Genomic DNA, 16,474 nt, shown 5'->3' with positions numbered 1-16,474 from the left:
ATGTTATACTGTCTTATTATTAATTAAATGATATACAGTGTAGTATTTCTGCGATGTTTTAAAACTGACGAATAATTGTGTCATTAATGAATCATATGAGTCTGTTTTGTACTGTTTGCTAAGTCTGCTGTTCTTAATCACACCACTGTCACTTTACCTCCAAACTCTCTCTTTAGTTGCCGTAGTATAGTTATTTTCCTGAGAATTGATATAACTCTGAGTATTATCTTATCATTTCTCTGTTTCTCTGTACTTCTATCTGTCATTTTACAGCTGGAACAACCACATTTACTCTGATTTGTATCACAGCAATTTATTTAAAAACAAACAAACAAACTGATCAATCAATCAACTATCAATACGATATTTTGAGATGAAAACCCTGTTCATGAGGTTAGTCCTGCTGGTTGCCACAGTGAGGAATACACCTGCATCACAATCACATCATTTATTCAAATATTAATTATAGTGTTGAAATAAGTCACTCCTCTTTGTTGGTTTTTTGTTTCTTCTAGTGCAGATCATTATGCATGATGAGCTCAAGAAAAAAACTTGTTGAGTCTGAGAGTGCCCTCCACAGAAAGACAAAATGTAAAAATCCAGCTTGTGTCAAGCTGTCCGTGTGTGTGTGGACAATTGTTGCTTTGTGTTCTCCAGTCATATATTACTATTTATGATCATACTTTCAACATGACAAGCTTCATGTGAAAGACGATGACATAGATTTTTCTCATTTCTGTTTTCACATACTGTTGATTTTCTTTTTTTTTTTTAAGTGTTCAATAGTCAAACCAATTTCTGGATGAAAACACCAATATAAATAAAAATAATGTTTCTTGGAAGATGGAGAACTTTGAATAATGATGTTGTGAGCTGAAATAATGCTGTCAATAATTTACATAAATATTGAGAGTCAGACAGAGAACTTTTGGAAAATGTCTGCGATGTTCGATGTAATGTTGTTAGGTCTTATAATGAAGAATGTCATATTAATTTCAATTTTCAGTACAATTTATGTCTGTTCCTCTCTTTACTGTAACAGTGAACTGGTGTTGAAATCATTAGTGGTCTGAGGGCTCCTCCTGTGGTGGCTTCATGTTACAAGTGTTCAGGCACTGAGGGGTTTTTGTTCAGGTCTACTGATGGTTTGTGTTATTGTGGCTCTCTGGCACAGTAATACACAGCAGTGTCTTCAGACTGCACATTCTGTCCATTTAGAGTCACTGTGTTGCTGGAAGAGGCTGAGCTGATACTGAACTTGTTCTTTAGTCAATCCTTGATGTATGTGCTGTCAACTGTCCTAGGAGTCAGAGCCCGAGTTGCATTGTGAAAATTCATTTTGAGGTAAGACAATTTTCATATGATTTTAATGTTTTTTTTTTCATGATGATTCTCTGATTGTGTTGATTTTCTTGAACTGAAGTTTGTTTCTGTAATTGTCAAAAGCAGAAATTAAAGTTTAATTTATTTTGACTTGTTGAGTTTTTGTACAGCGTTGCTCCTTCCTGTATCACTGTGTCTCTCGAGCACAATAATAAACAGCAGAATCTTCAGTCTTCAGACTGTTCATCTGCAGATACACCTGCTGTCTGCTGTTGTCTCTGGAGATGGACTCCAGTCCTTTTCCAGGAGCCTGTCTGATCCAGTTCATCTCATAGCTGCTGAATGTGAATCCAGAGGCTGTACAGGTCAATCTGTGAGATTCTCCAGGCCTTTTAACCACTGGTTCAGATTCTGTCAGAGTCTGACCATCAACACCTGTTGAGACAAAAGTCATTGTCATTAGCTTGGCAGCACAAATAAAAGTTGTCTAAAAATTCAGATCAGTGTAAGTGTTCACCTGCCCAGCAGACAGTTAACAGCAGTAGTCCTGTCCTATAGTCCATCATGTTAAACTGTGTGTCCACTGTTCTCTGTCATCCTCTCTGCAGTCAGATAAGTAGAGGAGGAAGACATTTGAGTTTTGCATTGACTCCTCCTCACAGTGTGGAACTGGATTTGACTTGGATCTCAGTTGCTGTTTGGTGAAACTGGTGAATGAATATTTACTGAACATAATTCATTCCTTCAAGAGAAAATGTTGCAAAACTAGTTGTTTTTGTGCATCTGTTTGACAAACACATAATTTAAGGTTGTTGCAAGCTGGTCAATTTTACAATACCACTAAATTGAGTATTTGTAATAATATTTTAATCACATCATAAAGAAATGACAACAGATTTTGTTCTTTGTGTTGTGATGTTGATTTTCCGATGAAGTTTTATGAGGCATACCTTTTAAATGACATCAGGGGAAATTAAACGAATACTGAACTTATTTAAGTTTCATGTTTGTTTAGATTAAGTGCTTTTGAAATGCAGTTGTGGTCTGAAATAATATTGTCATTATTTCACTCACATATTCTGAGTCAAAATGTCTCCATTCAATTGTATCATTATTGAAAATTTAAAAAAACAGTTCATGTTTCTTTTATTTTGTTTGATGTGTCTCTTCCACTTTTTACTGTAACAGTGAATTGGTGTTGAAATCATTAGTGGTCTGAGGGCTCCTCCTCTGGTGGCTTCATGTTACAAGTGTTCAGGCACTGAGGGGTTTTTGTTCAGGTCTACTGATGGTTTGTGTTATTGTGGCTGTCTGGCACAGTAATACACAGCAGTGTCTTCAGACTGCAGATTCTGTCCATTTAGAGTCACTGTGTTGCTGGAAGAGTCTGAGTTGATGCTGAACTTGTTCTTGAGGGAATCTTTGTAGTATGTAGTGGATCCAGCTATCCTTCCAATCCACTCCAGTCCTTTCCCTGCAGGCTGTCTGATCCAAGCTGTCCAGTAGCTGCTAACAGAATAAGAGACCTGACAGGTGATGGTCAGACGTTGACCTGGCTGCACAGTCACAGAGGCTGGCTGTGTCAACTGTTCACACTTCACACCTGTGGAGGAAAACATGTTGAATATTGAATGAGTGTAATCACAGTGAACAGTCAGTGTGCTGTGATCATACTGTCAGTGTCTCTGCCTCAGTGAGACTCACAGGATCCAGCAGCCAGCAGCAGCAGCAGAGCTACAGAGAACATGGTTGGTATTGAAGGTGATCTGATGGGAGCTTCTCTTCTTCTGCTGCAGCTGACAGCATGATATCAAGTCTTTATAGCAGACTGTGAGGAAGTTCACTTTGCATAGAGAAGGACACTGACAGGATATAAAAGAAGGATCAACTGTCCTGTTACAAGGATTCAGAGCTTGAAGTTGTGAACATTTATTTTAAAAATATGAAAGAAAATGTGTTTATTATTTGAAGAATAGCTAGTTTTTTTTTTCACAAATCTTCTAACAAAAGACATACAAGTGAAACATTCACATTCAGATCAACAAAACATTAACTGTTCCATCTCTGAACTGAATATAATATAAAAAAAAATTTGAAAAAAGCATTTGTATTTTATTTTATTTGTATTATTTTTTTATGTTTTCATTCTGTGAAATGCAGAATTTTGACGCGAGTGTTTCTTTGATCAGACCTGGACAATGATTTCGGCAAACAGACTGTTGTGCTGTTCTTGACTGTTTTGTAAGAGGGTGATTGTTACTGTAAAACATTTGTTTTCTTGTGTTTTTAATGGTTATTGTAGTTTGTAAAGGATTGTTCTCCTTAATTGTTCACACTTTTAATAAATGACCACAAAACAGAAATTCTGTCTCATCACAGTCAGGTAATGATGAGTTCTGTAGGTTTTTGTACAGCTGCTCAACAACTCCAGTCACTGTGTCTCTCGAGCACAATAATAAACAGCAGAATCTTCAGTCTTCAGACTGTTCATCTGCAGATACACCTGCTGTCTGCTGTTGTCTCTGGAGATGGTAAACCGGCCTTTGACTGACTCAGAGTAGTAGATGTAGCTACTGCCATCACTGCTTATAGTAGAGACCCACTCCAGTCCTTTTCCAGGAGCCTGTCTGATCCAGTGCATCCAGTAGCTGCTGAATGTGAATCCAGAGGCTGTACAGGTCAATCTGTGAGATTCTCCAGGCCTTTTAACCACTGGTTCAGATTGTGTCAGAGTCTGACCATCAACACCTGTCAAGACAAAAAAATATGTGCTTCATTGCCTTGGCAGCACAAATAAAAGTTATCTAAAATCAAGATCAGTGTAGGTGTTCACCTGCCCAGCAGACAGTTAACAGCAGCAGTCCTGTCCTATAGTCCATCATGTTAAACTGTGTGTCCACTGTTCTCTGTCATCCTCTCTGCAGTCAGATAAGTAGAGGAGGAAGACATCTGAGTTTTGCATTGACTCCTCCTCACAGGAAGGAAACAGTTCCCTGATTTATTTTATTAACACACCAACATGTGAATTTTATGTCAGGAATCTGTCAAGTTTCCAAACAGCAAACATTCGAACAAGTTCACATATAATTTGTCTCATTGTCATGGTTCCTCATTACTTCCTGTAGACAGCCTATGTGCTAAATACTAATCTGCAGCATTCTTACGATCACCAATATCGATGAGTAATTTTGAAATTTGTTGAATTGTCATCGTATCATGTTAAACCATCCACCAATAATCAGAATGTGTTTTGGGGGGAGTTTGTACTTAAGTAGATGTCATTAGAAATATTGAATCATTTATTATTTCGACAACTGAATAAACTCTGTTATTGTGAGTGGTGTCACACAAATAAAAGAATATTTAGTCATGAGTTTACAGTAAACTCTATGTGAATCTAATGTGGATATAAAGTGCTTTTACAGGTGGAGATGAAACCCAGATGCCATGAAGATCACATATTTGTTGTCTGTGGAGGTTTTTGTGCAGCTGCTCCACTGTCTTCAGTCACTGTGTCTCTACGAGCACAGAAGTAAACAGCAGAATCTTCTGCTGTCAGGCTCCTGATCTCGAGGTACTGAGTGCTGCTGGACACGTCTTCAGTCATGAGGAAACCACTTTGAAAGGAGCTGGCATAGCTAGCAGAGTTTGTACCTGTGCCCATCCACCCAATCCACTCCAGAGCTTTCCCTGGTTTCTGTCGTATCCAGATCATATTAGCACTCGTCATGCTATAACCAGATATAACACATGACATCTTCACTGTCTCTGCAGGTCTTTTCACCTCAGAGGGAGACTGGTCCAGTTTGATCTCACTCCAAACTCCTGGAAGCAAAGAAAATGTGATCATTATCCAACAAACTTGTAAATCACAGGTTTGACATTTACTAAAGAAGTAAAGCAGAATGAATTTTCTCACCATGAATACTAACTACAAATAATAAACTCCAGATGATTGTATTTTCCATTCTGTGATAAACACTGTAGTTCAGAGCTCTCTGATCTCAGTGTTTCAAATATATCTCAGTCTGTCACAGGTTTCTGTCACAAGTTACTGATGGTGTGTTTATAAGAGGAGAGTTTGCATAGACCTCCTCTACAGGTTTAAAGAGGGAACATGTGACACACACATTTTCATAAGTACAGTAATAGCAGACAATGTTGAAAAATGTCCTGGCACCCAATTTCTGGACTGATGTTGTCATGAAATACAATAATCTTTTTTGCTAAATGGCATAACATATAAAAGTTTAGACCTTTTTTCAGTTTGGCCAAATTCCAACAGGGACATTAGCATCCTATTTGTGTATTTGTGAAAAAATATAGCTACTGTTAAAGTTGTAGTTACGTTATGAAAAGTTTTTTTCCCATGTTTTGAAGGCATTGCAATACATGTGCAATGTGTCCCGCAGTCTTGTATTGGGGGACATTTAAGCTTCTCTCAGTCTCCTCTGTTGTGTTTTGAACATTTATTTAGAAAGCATGAAAGAAAATGTGTTTATTATCTGAAATATAGTTTAATGTGAACTAATGTTTTTTTTTTACTAATCTTCAAACACAAGCCGAGTCAAACATTCACATTTATGAGAAGATCATCAAAATATTTACTGCTCCCACTTTGAAGCACTATTTAAAAAAAAAAAAGAAAAAAAAGTCTGAACAAGTTGTATTGTTTTTTATGTTCTTAATCTATGAATGTGAAATGCAGAGTTTTGACTTGTGTGTGTTTCTTTGATCAGACCTGGACAATGATTTAAGAAACGAGGCTGTTGTGCTGTTCTTGACTGTTTGTGAGGGAGTGATTGTTATTGAAAAGAACTTGAATTCTCCTTCAACAGGACTTTTACTCTCCTAACATTTAGTATATATTTTGAAAGTTGTAAAATGTTTTAATTTTAGATGAATTTTTTGAGACAAATTCTCAATTGGATTTAAAATTCAACATTTCAGTTTAGATAAAATAGGAATTCAATATTGAATCACAACTTCGAACTTTCAAGACCGACAGTTACTGACAAAAAAGTGAAACCAGGAGAACTGAATGATTCCAGTGGTGGTAAATAGAGGAAGTAGTTTTTGTATGACTCTCCTATTATTGTCTCTCACTGTGGCTGTTCGGCACAGTAATACACAGCAGTGTCTTCAGGCTGCACATTCTGTCCATTTAGAGTCACTGTGTCTCTTCTGGCACAGTAATACACAGCAGTGTCTTCAGACTGCACATTCTGTCCATTCAGAGTCACCGTTTTACTGGAAGAGTCTAAATCGATACTGAACTTGTTCTTCAGTGAATCTTTGTAGTATGAGCTTCCAGTATTTTTCACTCCAATCCACTCCAGTCCTTTCCCTGCAGGCTGTCTGATCCAAGCTGTGTAGTAGCCAAGAGAATAAGAGACCTGACAGGTGATGGTCAGACGTTGACCTGGCTGCACGGTCACAGAGGCTGGCTGTGTCAACCGTTCACACTTCATACCTGTTAAAAAAACAAAATGTTTCGTAACACATGATCAAGTTAAACTGCAAAAGAAGAAGTGTTGACTTTGACAAATCCAGAGAGACTCACATCCAGCTGCCAACAGCAGCAGCAGAGCTACAGAAAACATGGTTGATGTTGAAAGTGACGTGCTGTGAACTCCACTGACAGCCTGATGGGATGTTTTTATAGCTGAGTAACAAGGAAGCTCACTGAGTTTGCATAGAATCAAACATATGAAGCATCAATGTTGGTCTGACTGGAGCCGATAGAAGAGTCTGTTGACTGTTATTATATCTGCAGAGTGAAAACATGCCTGGAAATCACCTCTGCTTTACACATGATATTTTCATTTCATTACACACTCAACTGGAACATTTTGAAAATGTCCCTGTTTTTACAGAAATGAAACAACTATAAATGATTATCACAACTATTTTACTGTGAATATTACATGAACCATAGATAATGGAAAACATATTCTTTAAAATCAGCATTACAATATTAATGATAATGTGTCATGGAAACAAAAGGAGAAACCACCAAGAATGTTGCTTTCTATAAGCCATGTTTACAGTGTGTTCAGCATGTTTTCAAATCATTAAAACACTTTAAATATGATGTGAGCTGTTTTCCTGAGAGAATGTATTTACTGTCAGCACCTCCTACATCACATTTAAGATTAACTTCAAATGTAAGAACAGCTTGTTGTTATTGCAGCATTTAATCACTTAGTGTTCTTCCTGTATTTGCAGCAAAGTGACAGCAGACAGCATCATGTAAACAGTATGAAAACTTCTGTCTGATGCTGCTGGTTGGCATGAAAGATTTTTAATCATTTCAGTGTCAGCAGATGTTTGAAGACATACAGAGAAACTTGGAGCCTCGAGAGGAAAACAGCTGCTCAGGAACTGAAACCTGTGAGACAAAATGCAAAAACTACATCTGAGTGTTGAGAGTCAGTCAGTTAATATTAATGAGAACACAGAGTCTCCTTTAAGTAACAGAGGAGAGACAAACTTGTCACTGACTGACCTCTAGTGATTTCATGAAAGAAACTGTAACAAGTGACCACATTGTTGTGCTGGCTTTGGGCCATTTATCAACAAATCCCCTTTATTTTGTTTTGTTTCATTTAATGTTTACTTTAATTTTTCTCATGAACAGATTTAAAATTATGATATAATTGTGTATGATATAACATACTTCATGCTTGGGATCCTTCAGTCCAGTAAAGATGAGTTCTGTAGGTTTTTGTACAGCTGCTCAACAACTCCAGTCACTGTGACTCTCGAGCACAATAATAAACAGCAGAATCTTCAGTCTTCAGACTGTTCATCTGCAGATACACCTGCTGTCTGCTGTTGTCTCTGGAGATGGTAAACCGGCCTTTGACAGACTCAGAGTAGTAGATGCTGCTACTGTCATAGTTAATGATAGCCATCCACTCCAGTCCTTTTCCAGGAGCCTGTCTGATCCAGCTCATCCAGTAGTCACTGAATGTGAATCCAGAGGCTGTACAGGTCAATCTGTGAGATTCTCCAGGCCTTTTAACCACTGGTTTAGATTCTGTCAGTGTCTGACTATCAACACCTGTTGAGACACAACAGTGGGCTCAGTGGGTAGAGCGGATCGTCTAGTGATTGGAAGGTCATCAGTTCGAATCCCGGCTCCCCCTAGTTGCATGTCGAAGTGTCCTTGAGCAAGATACTGAACTCCAAATTGCTCCTGATGAGCAGTTGGCGCCTTGCATGGCAGCCTCCGTCATCAGTGTATGAATGTGTGTGTGAATGGGTGAATGTGGCATATGTTGTACAGCGCTTTGAGCTGTCGTTAGACTGGAAAAATGCAGACCATTTACCATTTAGTCAGTTGCTTGAAGCTGGAACCATTTTTAAGGCAAATACAACTTCAGATCAGTGTAGATGTTCACCTGCGACAAAAAGGGGTTGTGTTCCGACACTGTCAGTGTCTCTGCCTCAGTGAGACTCAGAGGATCCAGCAGCCAGCAGCAGCAGCAGAGCTACAGAGAACATGGTTGGTATTGAAGGTGATCTGATGGGAGCTTCTCTTCTTCTGCTGCAGCTGACAGCATGATATCAAGTCTTTATAGCACACTGTGAGGAAGTTCACTTTGCATAGAGAAGGACACTGACAGGATATGAAAGGAGCATCAACTGTCCTGTTACAAGGAGTCAGAGCTTGAAGTTGTGTTGTGAACATTCATTTTGACACTCATGTAGACAATGTTCATATGATTTAAATTATTTCCAGGATTTTAGTGATTTTTATGATTCCGTTTTTTTTTTTATTTTTTATAAACTTCAGATGGAAACACACTGATACAAAGAAAATATTTGAGTACATATTTGAAAACAACAGAGCTATAAATATGACGTGAGCTGTTTTCCTGACATAATTTATTTACTGTCAACACCTCCTACGTCACAATTAAGATTAACTTCAAATGTAAGAACAGCTTGTTGTTAATGCAGCATTTGATCACTTAGTGTTCTTCCTGTATTGCAGTAAAGTGACAGTAGACAGCATCATGTAAACAGTATGAAAACTTCTGTCTGATGCTGCTGGTTGGCATGAAAGAGTTTTAATCATTTCACTGTCAGCAGATGATTTTTTTTTTTTTTAATTTATGTATTTATTGATTTTTCAGCAAAACACACATACACAAGTCAGGACCAGACAAGAACAAAAGACAAAAGACACGCTGGGTATAACAACATAAAAAAAAAAGAAAAAGAAAAAAAAAAAGAAAAAAAACCCAAACAGAAAGATCAGTTCCAGGTAAATGCGACAGGTACATTATGCAGCACAGAGTGAAATCAAATACAGTGAGAGCCAAATACAAAAAAATTATTATCATTATTATTATTTTTTGTTTCCCTTTCCTTATTTTTTATACAAATGCTCTGGTCTTAATAGTAGAAAGATTTACATTAATATAGTCAAAAAATGAAAAATAACGAAAAAGATAATTTCTTGATATGCCATATTTTTCCATAACTCCACTGAAAGTCATGAGGGTAGGACCATCAAAAAGGTCCCCCAAGGAAGAAATTCCCTTGGCTGTCCAGCACTTGAAAGCCGTGTCCAAGGTCCCCAGGAGAAAGTCAGGGTTATCAGTAATCGGGGTGAAAACCGATGTGAGCCCTGATCTTCCTTCCATATGCTGTGTGATCCTCGATGCTCTAATAGTATTCATTGTATCAGGGTTGCTGCAAAGCTTTTTGATACATTTCAGTTTGTTAATAAAAAGTAGATCTTTTAGAGGACAGTTGGATAGGGACCAACCATTCAGTTTTTTCACTATTTCATGATTAAATAAGATCTGAATCATTTGTATTGGATAGAGCAAACGTGAAAGGATATTGATTTTCAGAAGTGAGATTCGGCCCAGCCATGATATGGGAAGATTCTTCCATCTCTCCATATCTTGTTTGATTTTATCTCATAGTGGGATAAAGTTTGCTTGAAACATCTGATTAAATTTAGGTGTAATATATATACCCAAATGTATGAAACGTGCAGGGGACCACTTGAACGGGAAAGGAATAGGGGTATCTGGTGGTTGTTGCAAATTACCCAGATGCATTGCGACCGATTTGGAGAAATTAACTTTGTATCCAGAAAAGGCAGCAAACCGGGCAATAATCTGAATAAGACGAGGGACTGCTACTGAGGGGTTTAAAATGAACAACAACACATCATCTGCATATAATTTAATTTTATGTGATTTTTCGCCCACATCCAATCCAGCTGTTACCCACACACTAAAAAGTGTTTGGTCAGTATAGGGTTAACTCCCCGCGAGTTGTTTGTTTTTAACCTGTCTGCACCTGTACTGACGTCATGGCCGATCCTCCACTCATTAAACTGATGGAAAAACCCGAGAAGGAAGCGCAAGGAGAGAGACCCCAGTAGCCTCTATGACAAAATGGTTATGCATACACTGAACTAATATATATTCATACGAATGACACAAGTCATACAATATTCTAATTTTAATCATTTCAATAACCCCCTTAGCCCCTTCTTAAAAAATGGTTTGGTCCACACCGCGGTTCGTTCTTCCCATGGTTCTTCCTCATCGGAATTAAGTGAGCGGTGAGAGTAAAACTACAGAGGGCGGCTGAAACAATTAGCCTACTTGTTCATTAATTTAATGTCTGTAACATTACCTGTGACAGGGCGCAGGCTGGAGCCTACGTTAGCTGTCATCTGGCCGCGCTACACCCCACATAGCAAGCGGGTCCGGGCCAGATCCGGCATCAAGCAGGCACCTCTGGCCTACATCTGGCATGGCAAATAGTATGTTAGCCAGATTTGGGCCAGGTCTGGCAGTGATGGCACCGTTTATGATATGGCATGCCAACTGTGGGCCAATCGTGGTTAGGTGTATGTGGCCCAGATCTGTAACAGACAGGTCTGGGCCAGATCTGGCATCAAGCTGGCACTTTTGGCCTATTTCTGACCTGGTAAATAGTATGTTAGCCAGATGTTGGCCAGGTCTGGCAATGATGGCACCGTTTATGTAATGGCATGCCAAATGTAGGCCAATTGTGGTTAGGTGTATGTGGCCCAGGTCTGTAACAGACAGGTCTGGGCCAGGTTTGGCAGTGATGGCACCATTTATGATATGGCATGCCAAATGTGGGCCAATCGTGGTTAGGTGTATGTGGCCCAGATCTGTAAAAGACAGGTCTGGGCCAGATCTGGCATCAAGCTGGCACTTTTGGCTTATTTCTGACCTGGTAAATAGTATGTTAGCCAGATGTGGGCCAGGTCTGGCAATGATGGCACCGTTTATGTAATGGCATGCCAAATGTGGGCCAATTGTGGTTAGGTGTATGTGGCCCAGGTCTATAACAGACAGGTCTGGGCCAGGTTTGGCAGTGATGGCACTGTTTATGAAATGGCATGCCAAATGTGGGCCAATTGTGGTCAGGTGTATGTGGCCCAGATTTGTAACAGACAGGTCTGGGCCAGATCTGGCATCAAGCCGGCACTTTTGGTCTATTTCTGACCTGGTAAATAGTATGTTAGCCAGATGTGGGCCAGGTCTGGCAATGATAGCAATGTTTATGTAATGGCATGCCAAATGTGGGCCAATTGTGGTTAGGTGTATGTGGCCCAGATCTGTAACAGACAGGTCTGGGCCAGATCTGGCATCAAGCCGGCACTTTTGGCCTATTTCTGACCTGGTAAATAGAATGTTAGCCAGATGTGGGCCAGGTCTGGCAATGATGGCACCGTTTATGTAATGGCATGCCAAATGTGGGCTATTTGTGGTTAGTTGTATGTGGCCCAGATATGTACCCTGCTGAAAAAAGTCAGACAAACCATTAGACATATTCTATTGGTTTCTAATGGTTCCTGGTGGTTTCTAATGGTTTCTAATGGCTACTTATGTTGTCCTAATGGTTTGGTTTGTTTTTCTAAGGTTCTAATATCTCCTACACAAATCTACAGGACTTCAACGGTCCCTACTAACGTTTCCTACGGGAGTCTAATGGTTCCTACAGGAGTCTTCTATAGGAGTCTTAATGGTTCCCACATAAGTCTTATTGGTTCCTACAGGCGTTTCTATACACTGAAACAAGTCAATCTAAGAATAAATAATTGTAACATAATTAATCCTGTTGTAATAACAATACAAAACAAAGTTTGTCTCTAGACATGAATATATCAAGTTGTGAATTATTCTACATTTGTTCAAAACACAAGTCATTTTGATTGTTTTCCCTAACAAGCTGTATGTAAGCGGATCAACAAATCTTCTACACTTTGTATTTACTCCGACTGCCCCCCCCCCCCCCCCCGTGGTGCATTCTGGGTATTCGCGCCAAACGCCTGAGCAAAGACAGAAGGAGAAATTTGAAAAATGGGAGACTGAACTGTTAAGGTAAGAATTTAGTTAATGTTATTGATATAGTTGGTTACTTACTACAATCTTTCAGGTTTTACATTGTTGTAGAAATAAGTAAAATAACTGGAGGCACTTGATGTAATTTGTAATTAACAACAGTGGCTTCAACAGACTTCTGTGTAACTTGAAACAAATGTTAGCAAGTTTTAAAATACTTGCTTCAAATGTAATTTGAACCTGACGTTTGCAAGTGACTATAATTTAAAGTAAGCATGGATGTGTTTTTTCTTTCCCATTACGTTAATCAGACAGCGCTGGGTGCCGGTTTATGGCTGCATGCAGAACCAGAGTGATAGAGTAAACTAACGTTAGTATGCATTTCTATCTATGGCACTGTGCAGAATCCCTCTCTATCGGCTAACACCGGGGGGTTAGCCGTTAGCCAGGGGTGTTCGCGACACACGGCGCCCCTCGGTAACTCCTCACTAACGGCTAACCGTTAATGGCTAACACCGTTAGCGAGGCAGTAGCCGTTAGCGTGGGGCGCCTGGTGCCGCGAACACCCCTCGCTAACGGCTAACACCCCGGTGTACGGGGCTACCCCTCGCTAACGGGGTTAGCCGTTAGCTAACCCCGTTAGCGAGGAGTGTTAGCTGTAAGTCGGCCGTGTGTGTTTGGGTTTGTGTGGCCGGTTTTTGGTTGCAGCGGTGGCTGCTAACTAGCAGGTAACTTAGCCTACATCTAGGTTGTTAAGTTAGGTCTGCTTGTTAGCCACGAACCGCAGCAGAGGGCAGAGCGAGCCACGCTGCAGGTGATACACCGCGCCGAGTTCTCAAATAGAGAGCCCACTGTACAGGGGGCAGAGTGAGATGCGTGCTGCATAGACGATCTCTTTAGTGGTCAGTTACTATGTCATTGTGTGCTTATCAGATGATTTATCGTGTCAAGCACACTGGTGAAGGTATGCAAAAACAATTGTTGTGGGGAAAGTGGACACATGTTAGATTATTTCAGTTTATGGACCAGACAAAAAGTAATTTTTGGGGGCAGAGATTCTGGTCTTTCACTGAAAAAAATGTCGTGACAGCCCAGTCTAAAATGCAGCACAAGTAAGCCTGATGAGGCTGTCAGAATACAATGCATGACTCTGTTCTGTTTTTGTTGCTCTGTGTCTCTGTTATTCTTTTTTTCTGTATCTCAAGATGTTTCTCCATCTCACTTCTGACCTCTTTTGCAGATCAAGGATGAATTATGGAGGATCACACTAAAGCCACTACAGTTCACATTACTGGGGAAGTTGGACCAATACACACCCAGGCTGTTGAGCCTCTAAGCTGTTGGGAAGAAACTTGATGAGACCTGTGACATGGTAAATGAGGCATGTACTTATTGCAGTTAAATAGTTAGTTATATATTAGCATTCTGATGTTTGTACTTAGCATGATCTCCTTTCTTTTTTTATAGCACAACAGCATTGAGTCCAGTAGAGAGGCTGTGATCAGAGGCCTCATTCTCTATCTTGGTGAAAAACAGAGGAGCTAATCAAGGCCTACAAGGTAAAGAAAACTGTTTCAAAGCCCAGCCTGTTTGAGATGAGGTTGTGCAATCCAGAATAGCTGATGGCTCGGTGGTATTTTAATTATTTTTTTCTTTTTTTTTTAAAGAGTGCCTATGTAGAAATGGATGGAATGTTATGATTTTAGCATCTAATTATTAATGATTTAGTAAAAGTTGGAAAATCATCAGATGTGGATGTTATCCTGCACAGAGAGCAGGCTGCTGCTAGCACTGCTAACGGTAGCCACACAGCATGTCAGTGGTCAGAGAAGATGACACATTTCATTAACATAGTTCAGTTCATTAATGTGTGCCACTAAGTGCCAACTATATCAGCATTTGGTTGTTGAACAGTGGGATCAATGGTATCTATCAAACAGCTCCTCATTTAAATAAAAACGGAGTTCAGTTGTGTTCAGTGATGATGGAGAAGCTGCTGCTGCCGAGCTAAATGCCATCCCAATGTCTGACAATGCATGGAACATGACGTATAGCAACAGCAAAAATATTAACAGTAATGATAGCAATAATAATTATTTGGGGGGGTGCAGCTGTTATTTTCTTCTCTGAGGGGGGGATGTTGTAGAAATTTGTTTGGCAAGATCTGCAAGCAGGCTGATGTGAATGTGTGTGTGATGTGGGTACTGAATGTGGTTATGCATTGCTCCGGTCGAGCACTTATACCGGTATGCCAGTTTACTCTGACACAGGCTACATCCTTATTTTCATTTTCTATGTCGAGATACTGCCAGACTCGCTGCCACCTTTTACACTAGATTACACTATTTCTGGTGACGACAAGCGATGTTTGAAACATTTACATGACCAGTCGTTTAATCAGGAACATCCCTAGTGCTTTATATGTGTATTCTAACAACTTAAATTGCAGCAATGTGATTGCATTCGTCATCACAAAATTTAAATAAAGTAAAAAAACTGTTAAATAGTTTAATGAATTTCTTTTCCATTCAATGCATGGGGGGGGGGGCATGTTAATGGCCAAACACACTGATGGCTGTTGGAATGTAGTGCCAATCATATTTATTGGCTAGTCATCAGATGTGTCACTTGTGAACTGTACTGTGATATTCATTAATTTGTGTGTTTGTATGTGTGTGTCTGACTTCTGATGCCACAGACCAAGAAATCGAGACCAGGATTACAAAATGGTTGCAGAAAGCACCTGATGGGAACAGCGGAGGAAGTGAGTAAATGAGAATGATGGACAGTGAGAGAAGCTCTCATGCGTAATGCATTTTAGACTTTTGATCTGAACTCTCTTCACCTTTTGTAAGGTGCTACTGCTGGTGGAACACATGGAGACGTGATGTTTCTATGCATGGTGTGAAAGTCTATGCCAAGTTGTTTTGTCTAAAATGTTCAGTGTTGGTTTTAAACTGAAGATATGGCAGTGAATGTTAAATTCGTAATAATGTTCCGTAGACTCTTGACATGTTGTGTTTGCTGACAGATATGTTGTAAGTATATGTTAAGGTATTATGCAACATTCCGCTGCATTGTATGTTTTTGAACAGTCTATGCTAGTGGCTCTCAACTGATGGGTCAGGACCCAAGTGGGTCGTACATGTGAATGGAAAAATCTCAGAGTTTTATTTTGAAGTCTATAATTTCTGATACTATGCTTTTATTATAAAGGATGTGTGTTTACCATGAATGCAGCATGGCTGCAGTCATATACTGCCAGCTATACAACTTTTCAGTGTTAAAATGTTGCCGCTTTTTGAATTGTGAAAAAAGTACTGAATGTTCCGATGCATATTGCACTTATCTGATAACACTTTGCATTGATTATTCAATATTGGAAATGTATTTTGGAAATTAGCTGTGAAAATAAAGTCATTTGTATAATTGTACCTCTGTTGTTTTTTAATCCGGGCCAGATGCAGCATGGATTAGACTGACGTCTGGCCCAGCTCTGGTCCACATGGGGCACTTGCACTTGGCTGACATACTGCAAAGAATGACGCCCCCCCAGTGGCCCAGATCTGGTTAGCCAGAGCTGGCTCACACATGGGCCAGCTCTGGGCCAGTTGAGGTACTTGCACTTGGGTGACATACCGCAAAGAATGACGGCCCCCCAGTGGCCCGGATCTGGTTTGCCAGAGCTGGCTTACACATGGGCCAGCTCTGGACAAACTGAGGCACTTGCATTCGGGTGACATACCGCAAAGAATGACGGCCCCCCAGTGGCCCAGATCTGGTTAGCCAGAGCTGGC

The 16,474-nt window shown here is 39.8% G+C and overlaps 1 long non-coding RNA gene and 2 gene segments (V, D, J or C); 1 reads left to right on the top strand and 2 right to left on the bottom strand.

Moving 5' to 3' along the window:
- Positions 1 to 2,621: 2,621 nt before the first annotated feature.
- On the bottom strand, positions 2,622 to 3,098 carry LOC115576112 (immunoglobulin heavy variable 3-23-like). The segment is given in 2 exon segments: positions 2,622 to 2,926; positions 3,028 to 3,098. Coding segments are annotated over 2 exon segments (348 nt in total).
- Positions 3,099 to 6,503: 3,405 nt separating this feature from the next.
- On the bottom strand, positions 6,504 to 6,926 carry LOC115576146 (immunoglobulin heavy variable 4-38-2-like; the record flags this gene model as incomplete). The annotated part of the segment is given in 2 exon segments: positions 6,504 to 6,796; positions 6,887 to 6,926. Coding segments are annotated over 2 exon segments (333 nt in total), but the record flags the coding sequence as incomplete, so codon positions are not given.
- A 5,718-nt stretch (positions 6,927 to 12,644) lies between these two features.
- On the top strand, positions 12,645 to 15,645 carry LOC115576158 (uncharacterized). 5 transcript variants are annotated; one of them, XR_003982779.1, is made up of 5 exons: positions 12,670 to 12,716; positions 12,989 to 13,047; positions 13,918 to 14,049; positions 14,145 to 14,236; positions 15,376 to 15,645. It is a non-coding gene; the product is annotated as an uncharacterized LOC115576158 (long non-coding RNA). The 5 variants fall into 5 exon arrangements; XR_003982778.1 differs by lacking the exon at positions 12,989 to 13,047 and having other exon boundaries at positions 12,645 to 12,716; XR_003982781.1 differs by lacking the exons at positions 12,670 to 12,716; positions 12,989 to 13,047 and adding an exon at positions 13,232 to 13,405.
- The last annotated feature ends 829 nt before the right edge of the window (positions 15,646 to 16,474 follow it).

This window comes from Sparus aurata, chromosome 23, assembly GCF_900880675.1.
Source record: "Sparus aurata chromosome 23, fSpaAur1.1, whole genome shotgun sequence".
NCBI lineage: Eukaryota > Metazoa > Chordata > Actinopteri > Spariformes > Sparidae > Sparus > Sparus aurata.
The sequence above is the reverse complement of the archived record's forward strand: the minus strand, read 5'-3'. Positions and strand labels throughout refer to the sequence as shown.